At 39.9% G+C, this 26,008-nt stretch overlaps 1 protein-coding gene across 1 annotated transcript in view; it reads left to right on the forward strand.

Moving 5' to 3' along the window:
- MSH4 (mutS homolog 4) overlaps nucleotides 1-22,751 on the forward strand; it is a 183,149-nt gene extending 160,398 nt beyond the window's left edge. The window contains exons 16-20 of the mRNA XM_030205714.1: nucleotides 1,537-1,655; nucleotides 12,646-12,774; nucleotides 14,108-14,282; nucleotides 15,438-15,526; nucleotides 22,560-22,751. Of these exons, the coding sequence (XP_030061574.1) occupies nucleotides 1,537-1,655; nucleotides 12,646-12,774; nucleotides 14,108-14,282; nucleotides 15,438-15,526; nucleotides 22,560-22,751 (704 nt within the window). The remainder of the gene's footprint in view (nucleotides 1-1,536; nucleotides 1,656-12,645; nucleotides 12,775-14,107; nucleotides 14,283-15,437; nucleotides 15,527-22,559) is intronic.
- Nucleotides 22,752-26,008: the final 3,257 nt, after the last annotated feature.

Genomic DNA, 26,008 nt, shown 5'->3' on the forward strand with positions numbered 1-26,008 from the left:
TTTCGATTATGCCCCTCTATATCAACCAAACCACTCAAAACAAAAATCACAAAACAACCACATCCCTGGTTTAATGACAAATTAATACACATGAAGAAACTCTGTTGGAAACTCGAAAGAGCATGGGCCAAAAACAAAACAGACTCAAACAAAACCATATGGAGAAAAGCCAGCAAATACACAAACAGCATAAAAAAAGTGAAAGCAGAACAGTACAATACATATACAAACCTCGACCAGGCCAATACGAAAAAAAATATTCTAACTCATGAACAAACTACTGAAAACCAAGAATATATTGGCAACAACTGAAACACCACTAACTGCAGACGAGCTTGCACAATACTTCAAAAACAAAATAACAAACACAAGATCAAACCTTGCAAAAGCACAAATAAACATCACACACCACCTTCAGGTCTGCAAAACACACTGCAACCACACCACAGCAGACAGAATATGTACCACATTCAGACCACCCCAACTAGACACAGTAAAGACACTATTGACAAAATATGCACATGTATGCTGCCTACTTGACAAATGCCCCAACTACATGATGAAAAACCCACCAGACTAGTTAATCAAATACCTCACCAAATACATCACATACATGTTTGAAAGTGGCCAATTTCCAACAGACAAAGGCGGCATAGTACTCAGACCTATCCCCCAAAACACTACCAGCAAGATCAGCGATAGCACAAATTACAGACCAGTATCCTCAATACCAATACTGACCAAAACGATGGAAAGTCTAGTAACACAGCAATTAATGGAATATTTGACAAAATTCTCAATTCTTCATAAATCCCAATCAGGTTTCAGACCACAACACAGCACTGAAATGGTCCCTGATAACCATCTTGATAACGAAATTCAGAAACATAATATACCAAGGACAAAATGTATTATTACAATTCAACATGTCAAGTGTATTCGACCTAGTAGACCTTACCACACTAATGACACTGCTCGGCAACATAGGAATCAGTGGTGCAGTGGCAACATGGTTCAATGAAATTCCAAGCAGTTGCTGAGAAAACAGTAAAAAAAAAAAAAAAAAAAAACTCTGTGGGGTTACTTTTTTTTTTTTTTTTTGCTTCACCCTGTATAAAGGAAAGTAGACACATACTTTTCCTTTACAGAATTAGGTGCCCTCTTTGCTTGTCCAAGGAGAGATTAACAAACCCAAGTATCCTATTTGCATTGTAGGTAATGCAACAAGTTAAGAATTGTAGAAAGTGAAAACCTTTTGTAGCTCAGATTATCATTCTAGATACAGGTGTGCTGTTGTTGAATTGCCCTCAAATTGCCTGAACTTGTGCATTTTTTTCCAAGAAGTGCACTTTTGCAAAGTCAGTTTGCATTTTAGTGTATAGGGCCACTAAGATGGAAGAGAAAAATTTCATAGCGTTTGTAGTTGTGACTGATTATGTATTTGAAATGCATTAGTGTTAAAATTCTATACTATTGCTTAGAACATAAAATACATTTTTAAATTTATATTTAACAGAAACATTTTCTATTTTGTAGGTTCTTATGTACCAGCAGAATATGCATCTTTTAGGATTGCTGAGCAGATTTTTACTAGAATAGGAATGGATGATGATATAGAAACAAATTCATCAACATTCATGAAGGAAATGAAAGAGGTATTAATCGTATCATGTTGACATTTAGTGACAGCAAACTTTTTATATCTGATTTATGTGTAAAGAGATGCAAATTTCTGCAGGTAGTCTTTGATTCAATATAAATAGATTTCTAACACTTCTCTACCATCCAAAGTGTTGAGCTTTTCTTCATTAGTGTTACTTGGATCAGAGCAAAATAACAGTAGCCAGTTTCTTCACTGAGATGAGACCAGGCCTCATGACACCTTTTATTCCAGATCACCAGAGGTTGTAAAACCACCATGGTTGAGGTAGGAGACCAGTTCAATCCAATAAATAAAAAAATAAATATAGATAAATTAATAAACAAATCAAAACTTTAGTACCATAACTGATAAAATTACAAAGTCCTAAAACCTGACATTGCCATGTTTCAGAAAACACCTTCATTGGGGTAAAACTGTGAAAAAGAAAGAGAAATATCAGGTCAGTACTATTATCCTAAATCCATATTAATACCTAAACAATAACAGTATATAAAATGTAATTTACATGGCAAAGGGTGACTGGTGATTTCATAATCAGCCTGTAGACAAAGTAATTGCAGCCAAACATTTATTTGTTGTGACATTTCTGCCCTGCATTTTCCTAAGAAAGCTCTGTAACAATTCTATAACAGAAATTGTATTTCATTGTGGTGCCCCAGATAGCCAATCTCTGCAAAAATATTTTTTTTAAAAATCTAAAAATACAAAAGTATGACTTAGCAAAGTGCAAAATGCAAACATCAGTGATTGCTGGGTGGATAATGCTGTGGTTATGATAATCATTAAAGGGTTGTCTTTAATCTCACAAAATGTTATTCTATCACAGTTAAATATATGCAATTGATTTAACGTACCAAAGCCCTATGAAAAAGTACAGTGAGTGAAATGTGTTAACTCAGAATGAAGAGTTTACAAAAATGTTGCCACCATTTTTATAGAGAGATTCCCACAATAGCTTGAATGACAGTTCCTTATGGAAGTGAACATTAAAGTTTTCCTTGACTGTCATGAGATACTTATTACTTGGAAATCAAATATAAATAATAATTCAAAACATGTTCTGTTGGTAAACATGTCTGAGAACAAGATTAAAAAAAAAAGACTGTGGAGAAAAAGATCATTTCACTGGAGAATGCCCCAGGATATGTCTTACAGATGCCCATACCTGAAACTTTGTGGATGACCTGTGTACTAGAACTCATAAGTTTGTGATCCAATTTGAGCCCGATGAATCCCTGACTCAAGCACTTGTAGAATCTGGGAGTGTTAAAACACTCATTCAAAGGGATAAAGTTAAGAGAATCCAGATTGACTGTGGGCAGAGAGTTACTTTGACTTGCATTTATGGAGACTAGAGGCAATATCCTACTGCCTGTTCTCAGTAAACACAACACTGGGGTAAGCCGGATTAGAAGTTGGAGTACTATCTTGGTTTCCCTACCCTGTCAATTTGGGACGGGATTATCCAGATGTTGGGACTCTTGGGCCTGGCAGACTTCCGACCAGTGAATTCTGAAGAAATATTATCCTAAAGGACCCAGACTTGTATGTTAAGGACCCTATGCCCTTCTAGCACACTGGCTGAAGTCCCAGTATTTCAAGAATCTAGGGACTGTGGTAGCAGAAGCCCAGGGCTGGCCGAGGACACAAGTTTTCCAAAACCTCTTAGCTGTTATACTTGGATGGGGATGAGGAAGACCCAGGTTGAAGATAAGTCTCTTAAGTCTACATAGGAACAAGTTCAGATGATAAACAGGAACCAGTCCTTAGCCTAGGAACCTAGAGTCTGTCTCTGCCCTTTTTCATAAGGGCCTGGAGTTTAGGTGGCAAAGGGACATTTAGAAGGTGAGGTGGTTCAACAGTTCCTAATGCCCCAACCATACCATTAGCTCATAGCCTTTTAGGGAAACAGAAAATTCATGAGTGAATATTAACATACTTCTATTAGACAAGGCTATATAAGCAAGTTCAGCTTTACTGTCTGCCCTGTCTGGGTCAGATCTGACGATTACCAATGCCTTTTGTAGAAAAACCCTTCAAATGGCTGCCATGGATTTGGTAGATCCTTCAAAGAGGAGTACATGAGGCAACTGTCAGAAGTGGTACCGTTACATACTATGAAGGCTGCAACTGTGGCAACTATCCTGATAGAGATCTTCTCATAAATTGGCTTGTCCAAGGAGATATTAACAAACCCAAGTATCCTATTTATATTGTAGGTAATGCAACAAGCTACAAATTGTAGAAAGTGAAAACCCTTTGTACATCAGTTTATCAGCCCCAGACTGATGTCCTTGTTGAACACTTCTGGTTCCATGGTATTTGCATTCTGCTAAGGTTTTGAGATCTGATTCCGTGAAGAAGTTGGCAACTGATTTGTTAATGACTACACATTATGTTCTGGCGAGGGCTGCAGCATTTTCAGTTGTAGGTCCAGTACAGTGGAATGTTTTGCCTGGTCATTTGTGTCTCTGTGCAAATATTGGTCAGTTCAGGAAGCTACTATAAACTCATTGTCCAGGCTTTCTTTTAATTTTGATGCAGTCAGGTACCAGCAGCTATTATTATTATTTGGGATGTTTGTGTGGGATAATAGTGTATTTGTTGTTTGTATGTTTATGGATTTTTAATAATTGTATATGTTATGCTGTTAGCCGCTTAGGTTTAAGCGGGGTATAAGTTTTATAAATAAATCCTTAAGGAGATGTTGAAGAAGTTTGTTACCAAAGATGGCAAGAATTGAAATTCCTCGCTGCCCTATGTACATTTGACATCTAAGAAATTCCCCAGAACTGAACAGGTTGTTCCCCTTTGGGAAAACAGTGGTGTCTGTCCTAATTAGATTGTAAGGTCTGTCGAGCAGGGAATGTCTCTTCATGTTCAAGTGTACAGTGCTGCGTACATCTAGTAGCGCTATAGAAATGATAAGTAGTAGTAGTACTATATGGGTAAGAAATATTTTAAATAAATAGAATACCCAGTGGAATCCTGGATGTGGTCCTAGAGATGTAGGAGGAAAAGATGAGCCTAGGACCCTCCTTTGAGGGTCATTTCCACAGCTGCTGCAGAAATTCATTACTGAGTGGAGGAGTGGCCTAGTAGTTAGAGCACCAGTCTTGCAATCCAGAGGTGGTCGGTTCAGATCCCGCTGCTGCTCCTTGTGATCTTGAGCAAGTCACTTAACCCTCCATTGCCTCAGGTACAAACTTAGATTGTGAGCCCTCTTGGGACAGAGAAATATCCAGTGTACCTTGACCTTGAGCTACTACTGAAAAAGGTGTAAGCAAAAATCTAAAATAAATCTAAATAAATATGTTAAATAGAAGATTGCTTTTATAATCTTTATGGCTATCACCTTCATTGCTTAATTGTTGGACTCCTAATGAAAGCCACTGTGCCGAAACACAGCCCGTGTCAAGTCTGTACCTCTCAATCATTGAACATCATAAGATGTTTTATAATAAAATATTTTATCCGGGAAATTCTTGGATCATCTGCTTTTCATATTTTGTCATTCCCACCATGTTTCTCTGTCACTTTCTGGGTTTTGTGGGAATTGTATGGTTTTCTCCTTTTTGTGGACAAAACTGTTTTTCACATAACTGTTTATCAGCAAACTTGGCGCTATATATAATGGATACTGCATAGGCTAGCTAGTAAATTTCCATTATACCATGAATCTTTTTTCCCTCACACAATTCTATCTTTTTGGTCTTTTCTCACAATTTTCTTTTTTATAGACATGCTGGTTCTTTAAGTTGCAAAGTGACTGATTACATATCCTTCTAACAAAACAATATATATAACAGTTAGAAGGAAAAATATAAAAAGAATGAAGATGGGATGGATTGCCATATGGGGACTATCTGGTAAAGATATCTCACAAATAATCAAGATGCGTGCAGAACTCAATTGGATAACGAGCTAACGAGCAATAATTGGATGCTAACAGCTAATTATTGATGTTTAGCACCAATTAGAATTTGTATGCTACTGGGTGAATGCTACTCTATAACGCTGTGCTATTCTATAATGCTGGGAGCAACCCAGAAGGGACCGCGGCCATGGGTAGGATTTACACCAGATTTCAGCTTGTGCAAGTCCAACGTTAGAGTTGGGTGCGGGAGTCCACTCTAAAGGGCATGCGTCCTTTATGGAATAGTGCTTAGCACTGATTGTTTTGGCATTAAATTTTGAGTTCCATTTATAGAATTCTCCCCTACGTGTATCACTTTTATGCTCTACGTATATTAATTTGCCATTATCTAACTTGTTTGGATTGTCAAATATCTTCTTCTCCTAAACAATCTGCCACTTGAATGTTATTTGAATAAATTGTTTGAGCAGCTCTTAATAAATTTTTGTTTTCATATTTTTGGAGAAAATGATTGCTGGTGCTTTACTCCCTCCCCCCTCTTCCCCCATTTTTATTATACTCTGTGCATTCTGTTTCATACTTTTCATATAAAAATTAGGCTACTTAGCCCACTTTCCTGTTATGATTCAAATTAGAATGATAATCCATAAGCCAGGTAAAGAAGGAGTTAAATGCTGTAAATATAGACAGACTGTTGAGATAGCTAACTCAAGAGTTTGACTCTTCAACCTGGATGGAAGAATGTACTGCTAACTTTTATTTGGACACAGATCTTAAAAGCAAACTAGAGAAATATTGTAAAATATATCAGGTCTATAACCATGAAAGCAAATTTCTAGTTGCCCATAGTACTTATGGTATAATATGAAGAAATTGTTATGTTTGATTTCTCTAGTATTGCTTTTATCTTATGACTTCTTGCTGCCTTCACTTATGCTCCCTTTTGTTAGCCTGGAGTCAGTAGAGAAAATATGTGACAGCTTGGTATAGTACTGCACTGTAACTGGGGCCCAGATGTACTAAGCTCCACGCAAAAAGCCCTTACCTTACTGATCCCCGTTGCTGCTTAGCAATTTTGAAAAAGCTGGGCATGCATGAAGGAAATCGCATGCAAATGAGCTGCTCACTGTTAGTTCATTTGCATGCGATTTCCTTCAGGGGGGTGGGGAGAAGCCAGTTGGTCAGCTGAGCATGTGCAGGGCAGCCAAGCACTAAGCGTGGCTGCTCTGTGCATGCTACAGACAGCTTTCATACATGCAGATGAGCTGCGTCTATGAAGCAGTAGACGTAGCCCTTTTTTTTTTCACAAGCACAAGCCTCCATTCTTGTCCGGCGTGATATGAAATCCTACCAACCGAAAATGTCTTTATGGTTGGTGGGCAGCAGTCAGCTGCTAAAGATGCCCCTCTCAGGGCTTGACTGCTCGCATAGCCTAGGACAGTGGTTCTCAAACCTGGTCCTGGAGGCACCACAGTCAGATTTTCAGGCTACCCACAATTAATATTCTTGAAAGAGATTTGCATACACTGCCTCCACTGCAGGCAAATCTATCTCATGAATATTCATTGTGGATATTCTGAAAACCTGACTGGAGTGCCTTCAGGACCAGAGTTGGGAAACACTGGCCTAGGAGATTACAGAAAGGATAGCCGGCTATAGGACAAATACTTTCCGCTCTCATTCAGAGAATGGATCATATTTACTAGTTTCAGTAAGAACAAAAGACACTTTTTCAAAGGCAGAATTCCAGCACAGGCAGAGCAGTAAGATACCACCTCATTTAGGGAGACCTTTAGATGTGCATGTGAACTCTTAAGCAGCAGGATACTGATGAAGTTGTCACCTGAACAGTAGGTAAGCAATTAAATGAGGGTGTGACTTTTATCAGCTTGGTTTCTCTGCCTGGCCTTATAACTTCTATCAGCTTGGTTTCTTTATCTGGCTGACCCCGGACACCTGAAGCAGGATCCCTTCCTCCTATTGCAGGCACTCACCAGTTCCCTTCAGCCTTTGTTTGGATTTTTGTCACACTTTTTTGTGTTTTGGTTAAAATCAGTCCACATTTTTTTGTGTTTCGGTTAAACGCAGTCCCCGCCGTTACAGTGCATTTGCCTACAGCACTCTCTGCCCTGATATTTTATTGTGTGAAACTCACTTTCCATGAAGAACTGTCAGGACCGACAGCTCTAGACCTCCCGTTAAATTTTCCATGGTAAAGGTAGGGGCTGCTTCAATTCATCGCTTGGAAAACAGCTGTGCATCACTTTGCATACACATTTGTATAGTAATTAGGTCATTATAATAGCTTTGCATGCAACTTTTGTTAGCTATTACCGTGACAAGAAAAGAATTTGGAGAACCCTTTTGTGCACGTTGCCCTGTATTCCTTGCTCGCTAAACCAGCTAGAACCGGTGTAAAAACCACATTGCTGGCTCGTTAGGTTTTGTGCATCTGGCTCTGGGTGTGCATCCTGTCACTGAGGCCCCGATGCTCAGTGCTTCCTGGCCTTACAACATTTCATTTGGACTGGTTTTAGCCAGTTTAGCACGCATGATATTGTGTGCCTAATGCACAAAAGGTTTTGGTGCTGCTCTTACTGTTCATGAAAGCAGCGACCAGAGATGTTATGAAAATGAGCTTGTTAGTATTAAAATGTGATATAAATGAGGCCATTAGCGAATCCCTCCAATACTCAGAGAAACTGCTTAAAAAAAACTCAGCCCTAACAACCAAAACCTACTGACTGCATACTCACCCTAATGCCAGCTTGGAGCTGAGTTACAGTGGAATCCCTGGGTGTAGAGGGAGGGATGGGGGCAGCTGATCTTTGCTAAATCTCAGGGGTCCCCTGCCAATCTCTAGTTCCTGATGCAGGAAGTGGTGGATACCAGAAAGCTGTAGCTCTGTATGCAGCTCTGCAGTTTCTGCAACTTGCTTTTGGTGTCATCTCCAGTGGGGAGTTTTTTTTTTTTTTTTAGTGTTCTGCCGTTTCAGTGGCCTGGCATGAATGGCATGCAGCTTAAACCAGAGTATAGAACATCTCTATGAGAAGAGTCAGAATTCTTGAACCAAAATCTTCTCTAATGCAGTAATCAAACAAGGAAAAATTAACTTGCAGTTTAGATGTGCTGAACAAGAGTTTTTGCCTTGCAAACTGGGAGTCTGTTCTCAACCAGCCCTTCTCCGTGCAAGTTTCAGTTACAGTTTGTTAAATTTGCTATACCGCTTGGTTCTCTACTACACAGTGGTGTACAAGATTAAGACAAAAACTTAAAACATAAAAGAAATACAATTTTTAAATAGGACATTAGACAGGCAATATGACCACATAAAACAAATACTCATCAAAACACTAGGATAATATCCAAAACACACCTCATTTCTCATTCTCTAAAATAGGAACCCCAAATGCAAGGGTAAAATAATAGGCTTTAAGTACACGTTTAAACAGTAATGCTGCATATACTTTGATACTGGTAAAATTTTGATAGTGTTCACAGTAGCTTGAAGGGATCATACAACCGAATACAGCAAAGTACAGCATAGGCAAATTCAGTTCACAGAGGAGAATGCTGCAGACTAACTTTCACAGACCAGATGGAGATAGATGGGGGAGGGGGAACTAATCCAGCATGCACAAAAGAACAAGGCAAGCCAGTAGGAAGAGTCCCATAAGGCACAAGAATCTGGGGTGTGCTTAGGAAAAGGGCACAACCTTAAAAGTACAGATAATCTGTTATAGACAATGCTTAACATATATACATAACAAAAAGCCTGCCTCCATCAAATGGGGTAAAACACTCCCTGCCTGGTATGGTAGATACCACTATTTAATTCCTAAAAATATAAAGCTTTATGAGCATTCAAAGTCGAGTAATAATGCTGGATCCTGAAGGCTGACAAACTCCTTGCTTGACTCAAGTTCTCTGTCATTCAGGTGACTTCTTGCAGTCTCACAGGAGCTGAAACAAGAAACAGCCAATACAAACAACATAGAAGCAACATAGAAGAAGAAAAAGTTAAGTTTCTGGAGTGGACAACAGTCCATGGTGTATGCGGATCACTGGCTCACTGATGGCTCTGATGAAGAAGTTGGCTTTATTCCGTGGGAGTCTGGTGTTTAAGTTCCCAGGTGGTGCCAAGTTATCTTTCATCTGCAGTTCTGAATCTCTGATGGCACTTGGATGATAGGTGCCTGATCTTTCATCAGCTGGTTGATAAACTGAAGACACAATGTTGGTGGCAAGAACTGTCATCTGTGAATGAATCTTTGCATCAGTCAGGGTCTATAAGCGCAAAGGAGTTCTCCATAGCTGGAGACGTATAGTCAGAAGGAAATCTGGTCCTGTTCACCACATGGTTTTCATTAGATGAGACATTGGCAGTGCTGTGGTGGCAGTGTCTGCTGGACTTTGGTTAGTTGGCACATAATGCCACTGTTCTGGTTGTGTTGACTTCCATATATGCTCATCTCTGTTGCTGACATGTAAAATCACCTGGTTCGTATATATAGCCCAGGATGACTGAACTGTCAGCGTAAAAATTGACTGTGTATTTGAATGTTCATTTTACTTGGTATCATCTCTGTTATCTCTACTGCCAGTTCTGCTTCACACAATTCTAAGCATGGAATGGTATCACTGGAGTTGTGGTACTAGCTTGGCTTTGTCAAAGATGAATACCACTTGAGTTAGCCCATCTGTAGCTTTCAAGTAGATCACTGCAGCTATGGCTTTTTCAGAAGCATCCAAGACGACGCAGATCTCTTTGTGACAGGCAATACTGAGTGCTGCAGGGATGTAAGTTCATGAGATATGCAGTTGTTCAAGAGTCTTTCAAGAATCTTTCCATGTCTTCCATTCTTATTGCATTTCTGGTGGCAGTGGGACATCCCACTCATCAGTACTTTGAGATCTTTCTTGATTGGTGACTGGATCCACAAATCCCAGTGGATCATATAGACTATTGACTGTGGACAAGACACATCTACATGTATATGGTTTCTCTTGGGTGGATATGTGAAAGTTAAAAATGTCTTTCTTTAGATCCCAATGTAATCCAAGGCTTTTCTGAAGCAGATTGGTGTCTACTCTTAGAACCTTATACTCGAGAGCCAAGTTAACTCTACAATCAAGAAAATGTTTCACTCATTGTGGAAACTCAAACGTGTAAAACCATTCTTCCCTAGGGCAGTGGTTGGCAAACTCATTAGTCAATAGAGCCAAATATCAACAGTACAACGATTTAAATTTCTTTTGAGAGCCAAATTTTTTAAACTTAAATTATATAGGTAGGTACATTGTTATTAACTTAATTAGGGTACTCCTAAGCTGGCCTTTGCTAAAAACTAAGTCCTGGCCAGCATTGTGCAGTTGGACTGAACTCAGTTGTCTTGGCTATTTCAAAGTGCAAGGAACTTGTGCAAACAGTATCTACCATGCACTACTTTTAATAGAATTACAGCATTAAAACCAACCATTCAAGGAAACTGTATAACTCCACCCCCACCCCACGCAGCATGAGTTTGAGGTGCACTGCTACCCAGCCCTGCCCCCACCTGCCCATCACCCTCAGCTCCCCAACAGCCCTCCTCTCTCCATTCCTGCCGGCCGTGGCCACCCAGGGTTTAAACCTTACCTTTTTATTTTAAGTCGCAGCGACCGATGGCTCACTTCCAGGCTCCAGCTTTTCCTTTCCCGCTCAGTGACTCCCGCACGCCCTTGTGGAAACAGGAAATACCTCATCAGGAAGGCGGGGCATTGAGCGGGAAGTGAAAGGCTGGAGGAGGTGAGCCATCGGCACGTCGCTGCAACTTAAAGAAGTTTAAACGCTGGGTGGCCACCAGCAGGAACGGAAAAAGGACGGAGGGCTGTAGGGGAGCTGAGGGCGGGCGCCTATGGACTGACTGTGAGCGCCGGCCAGTGGCGGGGAGCGGACTCGCGGGAAGAGCCACACTCAAGGGGCCAAAGAGCCGCATGTGGCTCGCGAGCCGCAGTTTGCCGACCACTGCCCTAGAGCAATGTTCCGCAACCTGATACAATCAATGGTACTAAGCCATGCCGACTACTGCAACAGAATTTACACAGGATGCAAAGACCAACTCATAAAGAAGCTACAGACTGCTCAAAACACAGCAGCCAGGCTTGTATTTGGAAAATCGCGATTCGAAAGCGCCAAACCCCTTCGAGAAAAACTACATTGGCTTTCAATCAAAGAACGTATTACTTTCAAAATCTGCACCCTGGTCCACAAGATTATCTATGGCAATGCCCAGGGATATATGCATGACCACATAGACCTGCCAACCAGAAACTCAACCAGATCTTCACAAACATACTTAAATCTTCACTGCCCTAGCTGCAAAGGACTTAAGTACAAATCAATTTATGGATCCAGCTTCTCCTATATAAGCACGCAACTCTGGAATGCACTACCAAAAGCCGTAAAGACAACGTACGACCACCTCAACTTCCGGAAATCACTAAAGACCAACTTGTTCGAAAAGGCATACCCTACTGACTGAACTTAAATGCCTTAACCCAGCTACACAAAGAAACAAAAACTTATAATGAACTCTATGTAACTCCTGTACGATTCCCTATTGTGTCTGTAATATATTTATCTCACTGACTATAACATCACTCTGTATTTGTTTCACCACCGGAGGCAGCTTCTGCCTCACGGTGCTATGTAAGCCACATTGAGCCTGCAAATAGGTGGGGAAATGTGGGGTACAAATGTAACAAATAAATACATAAAATAAATCTAAATCCTTTAAACTTTTGGCATGATCCTCTGCAGGAAATGCTCTGATATTCAGTGCTGGTGCCCAGATAACTATATGGGCAAGCAGGACTGCAGAAATAGCTATCCTTACTTGCCCAGATAGTTAACTGTATACTGATGCTGAATATTGACACTTCCAGTGGCCAGACAAGACCTGGATATCTGGTGCCAGTACTAGATTAGGCCCAGCACTGAATATCCAGGTGAAATTCAACCTATAGGGGTCAGCGCTTCAAAAATTGCTGACCACCACCAATTAAATATTGGGCGTTATGTTCTTTTATGTAGATTTACTGTTATCACCATTTTCTCCAACAGATAACATATATCGTACAGAATGCCAATGACAAATCACTTATAATAATTGATGAATTAGGCAGAGGTACCAGTACAGAAGAAGGCATTGGTATTTGTTTTGCAGTCTGTGAATATCTGCTGAACTTGAAGGTATGTTATTTGATTTTAGCCTTTCTTTTGCTCAGTATGTGTTTACAGATTTACAGTATCTGATCTCTGCATTAAGTATTGGTTTTTGTGATACCTTTGAAAGTGCAGTGTTGATCAGTGGATGGCTGCTAGTGGGACTGTGAAGTTTTAAAAGCAATTTTCAGACAGAGTATTTTTTTTTTTACCCATGGACTTTCCATTTAGTTTAACAGAGGAAACGTGCACGTACTTTGTCTCACAGCAAATTTCAGAGGGAAAGTATCAACACACACTTTTGCACCTGACTTTGCGTGGCTAGGTTTTTTAATGGAAAATAGCATAAATAAAACTGAAAGTGCAATCTATGTTGTTTTCCAATTTTACTCAAATTTAGAGCCCCAAAAATGTGATTAAAGGTATACCCATACCTGGAATAAGACACATTTTTTTAGCTATATTGAAGAAGTACAATTTTCAGACAGAAAATTTGTACCAGTTTTCAGCCATCACACAGAACTTGCAAGCCAATTTTCAAAGGAAAACTCCCTTGGAGTTTTGATTTCACAGTTCCTTCTTTGACAAAGCTCCTAAGTACATTTCTGTCTGTAGATATTATAAGTACAAATTCCCCATGGAAAAGTATAGGAGAGGAGTTAAAAAAAATTTACTCACCATCTGTGAAGGACCTTCTCAGGTAAACATTCATTTACCCATGGTTTGCTTTTCTTTGAACCGCTTCCAGTCTTTTTATATCCTTAGCAACATACGACCGACAAAACTGAACACAATACTCTTAAGTGGGGCCTCACGAACAACTTGTAGAAAGGCATCAGCTTTTTGAAGATTTAACATTCTACACTTTGACAATCTTGGATTTTGTGACCATTGCAAGACCCTTGATGCAGGCGACCACCAAAATACTGAGTTGACACCCCCACTCTTGAAGACTCCTTGTGCTTTTATTGGTTTGTTGCTCCTTCTGTTGTGCTTTGGATTCTCTCTCTCACTTTTTTTTTTTAATCCAAGGCACTTCTATTTATAACTTTGACTGTATTACATGTAAACAGCCAAGGCTACTTGTTTAAAAAGGGTATAGTTATCTATTTAAAGTTGCATGCACATTTTCAGTGGCAGCACTTACATGCTTTTCCCTGCTGACCTATCAGTTTAAAGCTATACAAAAGTCCTGCAGCTGAAAATTAACCTCACTGTTTTTGTATTCATGTTTGAATCTTTCATTCATCATATTATGTAGTTATATATTTTATCTTTCATTCATCATATTATGTAGTTATATATTTTAAATGCATGTAGAAAATGCTTACTCTAAAAGAATTGTATTTATTTTTGTTAGGCATTTATACTATTTACCACGCATTTTCTGGAATTGTGCCATTTAGATACTTTATATCCCAATGTTGAAAACAACCATTTTGAAGTTCAACATGTGAGAAATGGCATTGGAAACAGGGAGAAGATATCTTATACCTACATACTTTCTAAAGGACACACAGAGGAAAAAAACTATGGTAATATATGATGGTATCAAAAATTGCATTAGTATTATAAAAATGTGCTATTATATAATACTTTTTATATCATTTGATGATTTCTTCTTATATAGATGCTTTAAATGGAATGACCATGACAGTTATGCACAAACTACTTATTTCTTCCACTGTTTGTGAGTGATAAGAATACATCAACCTTCACCTACAAGAGCACGCAACTTTGGAATGCACTGCCACGCGGCCTGAGAGCAATCTATGAGTTGACAGACTTCCGCAAACGATTAAAGACCTATCTCTTTGAAAAAACATACCGCAAGGATTGAAACATATAAATCCCATATACATCATAATAATGCCTCAAGACATTACCTCACGTACTCCACTTCCCCGTACTCTCTCCCACACAACAATCTACCCACAGATAAAAACTCTCTACCCATCACTCTCTTGCTACTACTCGACCACCGTAGTAATTCCCCAACGACATATCCTATAGTTTCTACGCCCCAAAAGTGACCGATATAACTCTGTCTTCCTTAACTATTCACAATGTAACCATAATCGTAATGTAACAAACTGTATTTCCATTATTTACAATGTATTGTAAGCCACACTGAGCCCACAAATAGGTGGGAAAATGTGGGATACAAATGCAACTAAATAAATAAATAAATACATGAGCAGAAAATGAGTAACCAAAAAAATAGTCAAATATTTTATAGGCATTTGTATTGATGAAACCATTTAAAATTGACAGCACGTCACCTGACTGTTTACTTTTTTGAGGGGTGAACTTTGATTTGTGCAAATAAAGCAAAATACTGTAAGAAAAAGAAAACTATACTATATCTTTTGCCAGTTCTCCTTAGGTATTTTAAAATTTTTACTTTCAGGCATACAGCATAACCTTTTCTCTCCATAAATATTCTCTGGAAATGTAGAAATGAAGGTGACGGTTTTTCATAGAATGGGATAAACCTGAATTTTTTGTAGGTTATTGAACCAATGTAAAAATTGTTGAAAGATATTAGCATACATGAGCTTTGAAAACGAAATATATTTCCTGTTCAGATGTGAAGCACTTTGGAAGCGTATGTGTCTGTTGGGGGGATGAGTGAATATTTAGAACAATTACAAATAAGTATAGCAAACTTCCTAATTTTACAATTTTAGGGTTAAAAGCTGCTGAAGTTTCTTCATTACCTCCATCAGTCTTGTTGGATGCAAAGGAAATCGTAACTCAGATTATCAAACAAACTTTGGTATGTATTAACTCCATATTATTACAGATAATTCTAGATCATGGATTGTTCAAACACAGTTTTCAAGCCATGTGTGTCTCTTTTCGAGTACATAATGCATCTTTTAAGCCACATAGAGGGGCATAATCGAACAGAAACGCCTATCTCCATGGGCGTTTATCTCCGAGAACGGGTCCGTGAAGGGGCGGGGCGGATCGTATTTTTTAAAAGAAAAAGACGCCCATGTTTTATTCGTCAAGGTGTGAGCTGGGCGTTTTTGCTTTTCAGCGATAATGGAAAATGAAATCGCCCAGCTCAAAAACGAATAAATCCAAGACATTTATTCGTGGGAGGGGCCAGGATTCATAGTGCACTGGTCCCCCTCACATGCCAGGACACCAACCGGGCACCCTAGGGGGCACTTTTACAAAACCAAAAAAACAGGTAAAAGAGCTCCCAGGTGCATAGCACCCTTCCCTTGGGTGTTGAGCCCCCCAAATCCCCCTCAAAACCCACTGCCCACAAGTCTACACCATTACTATAGCCCTAAGAGGTGAAGGGGGGCACCTACATGTGGGTACAGTGGGTTTGGGGGGGTTGGACGACTAGTAGCATTAAGCAGCACAATTGTAACAGGTAGGGGGGGGATGGGCCTGGGTCCACCTGCCTGACGTCCACTGCACCCCCTAACAACTGCTCCAGGGACCTGCATACTGCTGCTTGGGAGGAGGGTATGACATTTGAGGGTGAAAGTAAAAAGTTGTGAAACATCATTTGTTGTGGTGGGAGGGGGTTAGTGACCACTGGGGGAGTCAGGGGAGGTCATCCCCGACTCCCTCTGGGGGTCATCTGGTCATTTAGGGCACTTTTGGGGGCCTTATTCGTGAAAAAACAGGGTCCAGGAAAAGTGTCCTAAATTCTAGCTCAAAACTGTTCCATTATCGGCGAAGGGCGCCCATCTCTGTTCGCCCGATAACCACGCCCCAGTTCCGCCTTCACCACGCCTCCGACACGCCCCCGTCAACTTTGTCCGCACCCGCGACGGAGTGCAGTTGAAAGCGTCCAAAGTTCGGCTTTCGATTATACCGCTTTATTTGTTTTTGTGAGAAGAACGCCCATCTCCCGATTTAGGTCGGAACTTGGGCGTTATTCTCGTTCGATTATAAGCTGGATAGTCTGATAAATATATCACCACCACCAACAGCCGTTCAGGACTACATGCAAAAAAACTGCTATTAGATCTGGTAAGACAAAGGTTCACTCCCTAAACTGTTTCCACTAGTTTAATAATAACTAATAGAGTGCTAGGGATGCATCAAAATAGTGTACAAAAAATAACAATACTAACTGCATCATTATACTAAACAGTGCATCATTAAACAAAACACAAAATATATAAAACATAAATACAAAAACTCATAAGACTATAATAAAACACATAGGGCTGGATTCAGTACATGGTGCCAAAAACTAGGCAGAAAATACAGAAGAACCAAAACCTTGCATGGATAAAGACACTCAGGAGACAGTGAAGGTGACTCAAAAATGCGAAGATATGATGATGCTGTATGGTTTGTTAAACAACAAAGACTCAACATGGCCATGTCAAGTCTTTGTTGCTGTTGAATAAACTTTCAAGACCATACATCTTCACTGTTTCCTGAGTGCCAAAAACTAGGCACCAGAAAAAAATTCACGCTCAGTGCTATTCTATAAAAGGTGCTCTGAACTGAACGCTCTTTGTACAATAGCACTTAGCACATATTCCAGCGCCCAGCTTTTGACATGAGGACTTATGCCATCTGAAATCTGGTGCAAATCCTGGCACACACCTTGGGCACACATTTTCCAAATTCTGTAACACTGCATGTAGTTCTTTGGAATTCCCTGACCTGCCTATGCTCAACCCATAGCTACATCCCTTTTTGGGTTGCGTGCGAGAGGATTTGGACGTGGATCTTTATAAAATCATGCACAGCCAGATCCATGGACAAATTCAAATTTGAGCGAATAAACATCAATAATTAACTGTTAACAGACAATTATTTTTGTTTCAATAAATTATTTTTATTAAGTATTTTCAATACAACTATAAAGGACAATCACAAAAAAGTATGTGTTAAATACAAAGCAGTGTGTAAAACTTCCAACCACCTCTAAACCCTCTCCAGAAACCCCACCCCATCACCAAGACAGCGTAATTGTACCCACAAATAACACAGGTCAATCAGTGGGTTTCTTAAGGCTGACCTTCTCCTCACCCCTTCCTACTAACTCAAAGTATCTGCTTCAAATGAGTCCATTCCTCTGTGTCAGGGTCCATTTCTTAGTCCAAGTACAAAAATTAGTCCCAAACTTCCAGCAGTCAGTAAGTCTCTCTCAAGCTCTGCAACCACCTTTAAACCATAGACACCAATCCTCCAAGGTGGGGCCAGCAACTTGCTTCCAGTAAGCTGCAATCTCACACTTTGCTACAGCAAGAGACGTCTCCCGATATTCAAAACTATTCAAGAATGATATATTTCTTGCACTACAAAAGACAGTCCTATACATATTAAAATTGCCATAGCTCCTGACTTACCTCCCCCTGGACTACCATGGGCAAAGATCTGATCATAAGACTGCTACTGAAAGAAATGTCGATCAAGTTTCCTCAAGTGGGTCTCCTGAAGAAGGACTATATCCCAGGACATCCGCCTCAGCTCTTTATGTATGATATTGCACTTACCTGCATCACTTAAACCATTGACATTCCAAGAACCAAATGTTAAGCCTTTTGTGTCCCAACCCTTCCAACTGCTAACGAAAAGAAACCTGAGTCAGTTCCGAAAAAGTCTAGAGGAAAGTGCTTGCAGTCAGAGTGAAACCAAGCTACATCGATTTCCCCTTGGAATCCTCCTAAAACAAACCCTTCAGGCCCCTCCTCCCAACATCGACTTCCACGTAGGCTTGTTGAATTGTTGGCCATTACATGTGAAATCTTCCCTTATTCACATTCTCATTACCTCCCATTCCATAGACATTCTCTGTCTCACAGAAATGGATCAGAAATGGGAAAGAATCTTTTTTTCTATGATTATCTCCCTGAGGGTTTTGAGGTCTGTTGCTTAGCAAGGCCTTCAAGGATTTGAGGTAGCCTAGCCATCTTTTTTCTTCTAAGTTGCAGGTTGCGGAGATCTCGCTTCCCGTTTCATATCCCAAAGTGTTATCAGTGCAACTTTATGGATGAAACCCTTTGGCCCTCCTCTTATTTTACTGCCCCCCTCTCTTACCCAGTTACAGTGGGAATCATGCTATCATGCCATAACTGATGCCACAATCTGCTTTCCAAATGTACTTATTCTAGGTGATTTCAATACCCATATTGATAATCCCGACCGCCCTCATTGTAAAAATTTTCTGTCTCTTCAGAATGACCTCTATCTTTCCCAGTGGGTGTCCTTCCCCGCCCATTGTACTGGCCATATTCTTGACCTAGTCCTCTCTCCATCTGATTTTTTTATTTTACCAATCTTCATTCTCTTCTCTACAGATTCCTTGGTCAGATCACTTGGCCATTTTCTTTCCTTTATCTTTTATCTCTTCCCCTCATGTCCATCTGACTAATAAATGGGTAAGAAGATTGTCAAAAATTGACCCTCATATTCTCTCACCTTCTCTTTTCTAATTATTTTGACACTCTTTCACTAGACAAGTAAACAGATTTGTTGCACTCTACACTTACAGCTCTTGATCATGTTGCCCCAATTCAACTCATCAACCCATCTTCTCTGCAGGGCAAACCCTGGTTTCATAACAGATTGTGCTTGCTTAAACAACAACTCCATAAAGCGGAGCAGGTTTGGAGAAAAATGAGACTATAGTTACATGATGCAAGGTTCCATATTAGGAGTCACCGACTAGGAAAGGGATCTAGGTGTCATCGTTGATATGTTGAAATCCTCTTCTCAGTGTGCGGTGGTGGCAGCTAAGAAAGCAAACAGAATGTTAGATATTATTAGGAAAGGAATGGAAAACAAAAATGAGGATGTTATAATGTCTTTGTATCGCTCCATGATGTGACTGCACCTCAAATATTGTGTTCAATTCTGGTCACCACATCTCAGAAAAGATATAGTGGAATTAGAAAAGGTACAGAGAAGGACAACGAAAATGATAAAGGGGATTGGACAGCTTCCCTATGAGAAAAGGCTAAAGTGGCTAGGGCTCTTCAGCTTGGAGAAAAGACGGCTGAGGGGAGATATGATAGAGGTCTATAAAATAATGAGTGGAGTGGAACGGATAGACATGAATCGCTTGTTTACTCTTTCCAAAAATACTAGGACTAGGGGGCACACAATGAAGCTACAAAGTAGTAAATTTAAAACAAATACTTCCTCCCTCTCTCCCCCCTTCTTCCTTTTCTAATACTCTGTCCCCTGTCTTCAATTCCTCATCTCTCCTTCCAGTTCACATCCCGTCGCTCTCTTTCACGCTTTATACTTTCCAGTCTACGATCATCCCTTCCTTCTCCACCCCCCCCATCTCCAATTTTCCCCTTTCTCAAATACCCCTCATCCTCAAGATCTGATCCCATGCTGATCTTTTTTACGCTCTTCCTTAAACCAGTCACTAAGAAGTCGATAATGAATACATTTACTCAGCTGGGTAAAATTGTATAATTTTAGCTAGGTGAAACAGGGCACTAATCAGAGGCATTCCTAGGACAGCCTTTCAGATTTAATCAGTTAATACACTATTTGGCACTAACCTGTCTCAGTGGTGCAGGTTGATAACTCCCTTGGTAAATGAATAACACTGCTTGTGAGCCACCTTGCAAGCAGCATTATTCCAGCAGCCTGGGAGCAATGCCTCCAGTCCACAACTCAAAGGGACCATGGATGTTGTTATACAGCAGTGATCCTCTGAATCCCCACACCACTCAAGCCCTCTCATCAGAAGCCCTACCCCTGATCTGAAGCCCCACCCACTGATCAACATCCCCAGCCCTCAAACGATGCCCTTCCCCTGGACCTTCCTTAGCCTATCATTATAAGTCCCTGGTAGTCTGGGGGTTCCCAGGGCAAGCACGATCCTCAGTTGCTCCTGCTATAGCCAGCACCTTCCGTTAATATGGTGCTCCTCACTGTTATCTCCCAATACTACTGCTAGGCATGATGTTTCTGAATAAGAAGACTACCACAAAGGCAAGGTACCAGCTAGGATGAGTGACTGGAGATTACTTCTAATCTGGGACCCCCTTGACCACTAGGACTTGTAATGGTAGGCCCAGGGAGTCAGAAGGGGGTCGATTGGGGGTGGGGCTTATGATCTGGGGCTTGAAGACATGAGTAGGGAATTATCAGAGCTTGAATCTTGATTGAGGGGAGAGTTGGAGGATCATTGGGAGCTTGAATCTTGAGCAGAGGGTTTGGGGGATCATCAAGGGCTTGAATCTTGAGTGGGGGTGTGGGTTAGGGGATCATTAGTTGTCTGACAGCATTGGCTGCCCCTTTAAGATGCAGCCTAGGAGCATCAGGCCATGGCTTTCAGGCCTAATGCTCCCAGGACAGTAAAATATTTTTCTAGCTATGATGCAAGTTGCAGTGCTTCATTACAAGTTGCATTATAGATTTTACATAGCTGCTTTATCTTCAAATCGGAACCAATTATTGGTCCCCTTTTTCTGAGAAATCTTTCATGAATGTACCAGAAAAGCAATTTTTTCATACAGGGCCCACATCACTGGACTCGATTGCCACAGTCTCTCCACCAGCAAACATTGCTTCAAAATTTAAAATTGGAATTAAAAACTTTTTTGTTAAGGACTCATATCCCTAATAGCCTCATCCTTTGAGGTGGGCCTGAACAACTTTACCCCTCCTGGTGTCCTTTTGTGTCCTATCGAATAACTTACTTTTTAATCATGCCTTGTCATTCCCCTTCCTACTCCCTTCTTCCCCAGCTTAAACTGTAAGCTGCCTAGCTGACCCTTTCGATAGGTGGGATAGTAAATCAATATAAAACTTGAAAACTTTATATGCATTTGTATGTTTTGCATCTCATTACTATGTACCCCACAGTAATTTAGTTGTCACTGCATTACAGTAATTTAAGTCGTGTTAAGGGGCGAATAACTCGACTTAAGAGTCCTAACACAGCTTGATAGGTTTACCCAGCTATATTTAAGGGTAAAGTTATCTGTGTAACTGAAGGCCTAAATCTACCTGATCAGACTTTAAGTAGGTAGATTTACCCAGAAACACAGCCACACAATTAGCTGGATAAGTGTAACTGGGTAATTTACCCCTGTTATCTTCCTACTCAGTGACTTTTTAAAATATTAATCCTTGTTATTCCTTTTCCCTTCACCTCCCCCCAAAAAAAAAATTCTAAAAAGACAATAAATGTTCATAAGTAAGTTGGCAACAACTTTCCCCTTAACATTTAAACACAGAATTTAATTCAAACTTTGACAGTGGAACGTACTAAATATTTGGGTACAAAGCGGCCATCAGAAGTTATCTGGGTATGACTGATACTCTGTGTCAGCACCCAGGTAACTCAGGACAAGTTAGGACAGTGGTGATATTCAGTGGTAGTGCCTGGTAGGGCTCTCCCCTAGTTCTGCCCCTAGACCACCCTGGCACTATCCATCTAGTGCTGAAGCAGTCAGACATGATTTTCAATGGCATTATTAGATAATGTCAGTGAAAATCCATGTATGGGCCCAATGAGTGGCTCTTATCCTAGTAGAAGCAACACCTATCTGGATGAATGCTGCCGAATATTGACCTTTTTTAAAAATACAATAAGTTATATTATTTTACTTGCAAATATGCTGCAAAATTGGTATAAATTTTGCCACAGAAATACTTGATACTTGTCACAAAATCTATTCCTGAGCTACCACAGGAAATAACAGGCAGACTACTGCAGCAATGCCATTCTATGTATGAATTAAATTGTTGAACCTGCAAACAGAAAAGTTACAGGGGGGGAAAACCCAGGCTTTCTGAAATGAATTATGAAATGTTCCTAAATTGCACTAATTTATTTCATTTTTAATGTACAGAAAAATCAAAGGAACACTCCTGAGGCTTTAAGACAGAAAGCTGCGTACCATTTAGCAACAAGACTGGTTCAGACTGCTAGAAACTCCCGTTTGGAACCAGACAGTTTGAGAATATATTTAGCAGGTCTTAAGAAAAGATATGAAGCTGATTGTCTTGCAGCTGGACAAGTACAGATAGAAACAGAAAAATGATGCCACACAACTTCTGTTGGAAAAAAATAATGCATTTTTAGTGTTTGCAGCGATGTCAAATGTAACTGACTGCACAGTAGAATAATAATGCATGATTCTGAACATGTGACTTATTAATTTAAAATGGGAAGATAAAGGCTTTAATTTAGAATACCTATCGCCACTTTGGAAATCATTTTCAATAGCCTGTAGAGTACTTAGCTTCACATTGAAAATTAGTTACAATCTTGGTAAGCAGCCATGTACTGTGCCTCTGCTATTTGCATGGGCAGATGTTCAAGTGTACAACAACATGCATGCATTTGAGTATAAAATAAAATGTACCTATGTTATTTCCTTCTCCTGCCTAAACATATCGCTGGGGAATGCCTTTTCTTTTAAACCATGCAAAACATATATATACACTATGTGGAAACATGACCACACTTTTAGCCAGACAAGAAGACTTCAATTTTCAGCCAGCGCTGTTTTCCCAGGTAAATGACTCTGAAGATTGTCCTCCCTTTCATTTACTATTATATTCTTAGTTGTAGTTATATTGGCAATATATCCAGTTATTCCCAGTTTAGATGCAAGAAATTAGCTGGAAGTTGTTTGCAAGACCTAAAGTGATTGAAGTTGCTAGCCAATTAGAGTCAACAAAACTAAAGGCCTCTTTTATCAAGCCACACTAATGGTTCCCACATGGCAATCCCAACGAAGCCCATTCAAAGTGAATGGGCTTTGTCATCATTACTGCACTTGAAACTGCTAGTGTTGCTTGATAAAAGAGGCCCTCAGATGATCAGCATCTGGGTAATTAATTTTTGAAGTGTTCACTTTTTTTATACACAGTAGGGATGCTTAATCCTTTTCATACAGCATATTAGTGCTCATTGGAGTTAAAGAATTTATTTGTTAAACAGAAGTAATATCTGACCCATGATGTCTAATTTTAGTTGTACAGAAACTTAGGTAAAACTTAAGTAAATTGAAATTTTGTTCATAATTGAATTTTTATGTATAGGTCATACAGGGGTCCTTTTACTAAGCTGCGGTATAAAGTGGCCTTAGTGTGCCTTTATATGGGGTTTTCCCACATGGTAAGGCCATTTTTAATGCAGCAGTAAAATATCCAATTTTCCTTTATTTGTATTAATAGCCATGTGCTAATGTTGCCATGAGCACGTGGATCTTTATAAAATTACCAATTAGCAGTTACCGACACTTATTTGCACATGGTAATCCTGTATTAATCAATTAGCATGTGCTAATGTAGCTACACTGAGCAGCGCAGAAACACCCACTCTCCATCCCGAAGACATACCCCTTCTGAGCAAAAATTTAAAAATATTTTTGTGCTGAGTTAACGCACACTTTCAAACTTACCATGGACACCTCAGCACGTACTTCAGTAAGCCCCGTTAAGCTGCAATAAGGGTGTGCTAGTGCTTACCATAGCTTAGAAAAAGGATCCCACAATTAAAAATAGTAGATCAATAAAATCATAATACAATGCCATTGTTTGTACATATTTAATTTTAAAACTTTGCATTTAAGTTGTATTGTAAAATACAGTCAATAGTTTTGTTGAGCATTAATCTATGCTAATATTAATAAAATAAGCAAATTTCCAAACTCATAGTATGAGGGAAAATATTTATTCATTTTAAATGTTTTTCAAGTTTATTTGCTGAATTGATGCTATTGTCTTCTTTAAAACCACTGCTGTGGAGTACACTTTAATCATCGCAGGGTGGTAAGGTCCATCCCTGTAGTGATATCAAGTGGAATGCTTGGCATAGTACAAGAGATAATGGTGTTGGGTTCGCTGGGAAGCGGTGATCATAACATGATAACATTTGAGCTGATATCTGGCGTGAAGTCACTAAGGAAATCTACTGTAGCAGCATTTAATTTTCAAAAGGGCAACTACAATAAAATGAGGAAAATGGTTAAAAAGAAGCTAAAAAGATCGGCCACAAATGTTAGGACTTTAAATCACTCTCTCTATACGCTCAACTTCTCCGATAGTTTATCCTTAATATACTCAGGTCTACATGATCAGACAGTCATAATAGGATCATCAGATCAACGTATCCACCTCCTAACTGGCTAACAGTTTTCTTCATGAGCCAAGCATATTTATAGAGGTGGTACCGTAATCCTCATCCCATCTGTATTTTTTTAATATATTTTTACTTAATTCAGTATTTCTTATATATAATTTTAGTCCATTAACTGCCTTCATAAGCATTTTTAGACTTCTTAATCTTAATTTATTCTGTTATATGTACATCAAACTTATTCAGGAAGTAATACTTAGCTTATCAGCTTTTTCAGCTACATTCCATGATATGCTCTAAGCAAGCTTTTACATTTTTGATAGTATTCTACTTACAATGTCAACACAATATGTAATAAAACATCTATATATATAAAAGGCACCACTGAAGCCTCCAGCCGGAAGTGTGAAGCGCCAGAGATATCCGGTTTCCCCATGAGTGAAGGAAAACAGCACAGCACGAAATCCCACGAAACAGTGAAGGACTCAGGGGGGGAGGGGAGAGAGATGCCCTCACTCTCTCTGTAACAAAAACACAGAACAGCAGGAAACAACACTGAAGGACTGGACTCGGAGGGGGGAGGGGGAGGGAGAGAGGGCAGGGACACACACACTCCCACATGCACACTCTGAAGAAAACCTTGCTAGCCCCCGTTTCATTTGCTTCAGAAACGGGGTTTTTTTTACTAGTTTTAATAGACAGCATAGAGGATAAGCAAAGATGGAACATATAGATAGGTAAGAGAGTAAGAGGAGTTAGAAAACAAGGTGTCTGATTTAAAGAAAGTTGCACATGAGGTCAGAGAAATGGTTAAATGTTATCTCAGCTAGGGCAGGAGTGGATAACCATGTCCTGCTGCAGTATGTGCAGGATAAGCAAAGATGGAACATATAGATAGGTAAGAGAGTAAGAGGAGTTAGAAAACAAGGTGTCTGATTTAAAGAAAGTTGCACATGAGGTCAGAGAAATGGTTAAATGTTATCTCAGCTAGGACAGGAGTGGATAACCATGTCCTGCTGCAGTATGTGCAGACTGTGTCACTCCTTGTGTGTGTGAGACTAAGAAGTTAGTTACTTCTTCCATTAAAGGCCTGGTTGAAGAGCCAAGCTTTCACCTGCTTCCTGAAGTAGAGATAGTCTTGTATTGAGCAGAGCCTTTTAGGGAGTGCATTCCAGAGTGCAGGGCTATTCTGGAGAAAGCTCGCTTGCGTGT

Source organism: Microcaecilia unicolor, chromosome 6 (assembly GCF_901765095.1).
Source record: "Microcaecilia unicolor chromosome 6, aMicUni1.1, whole genome shotgun sequence".
Taxonomy (NCBI): Eukaryota; Metazoa; Chordata; class Amphibia; order Gymnophiona; family Siphonopidae; genus Microcaecilia; species Microcaecilia unicolor.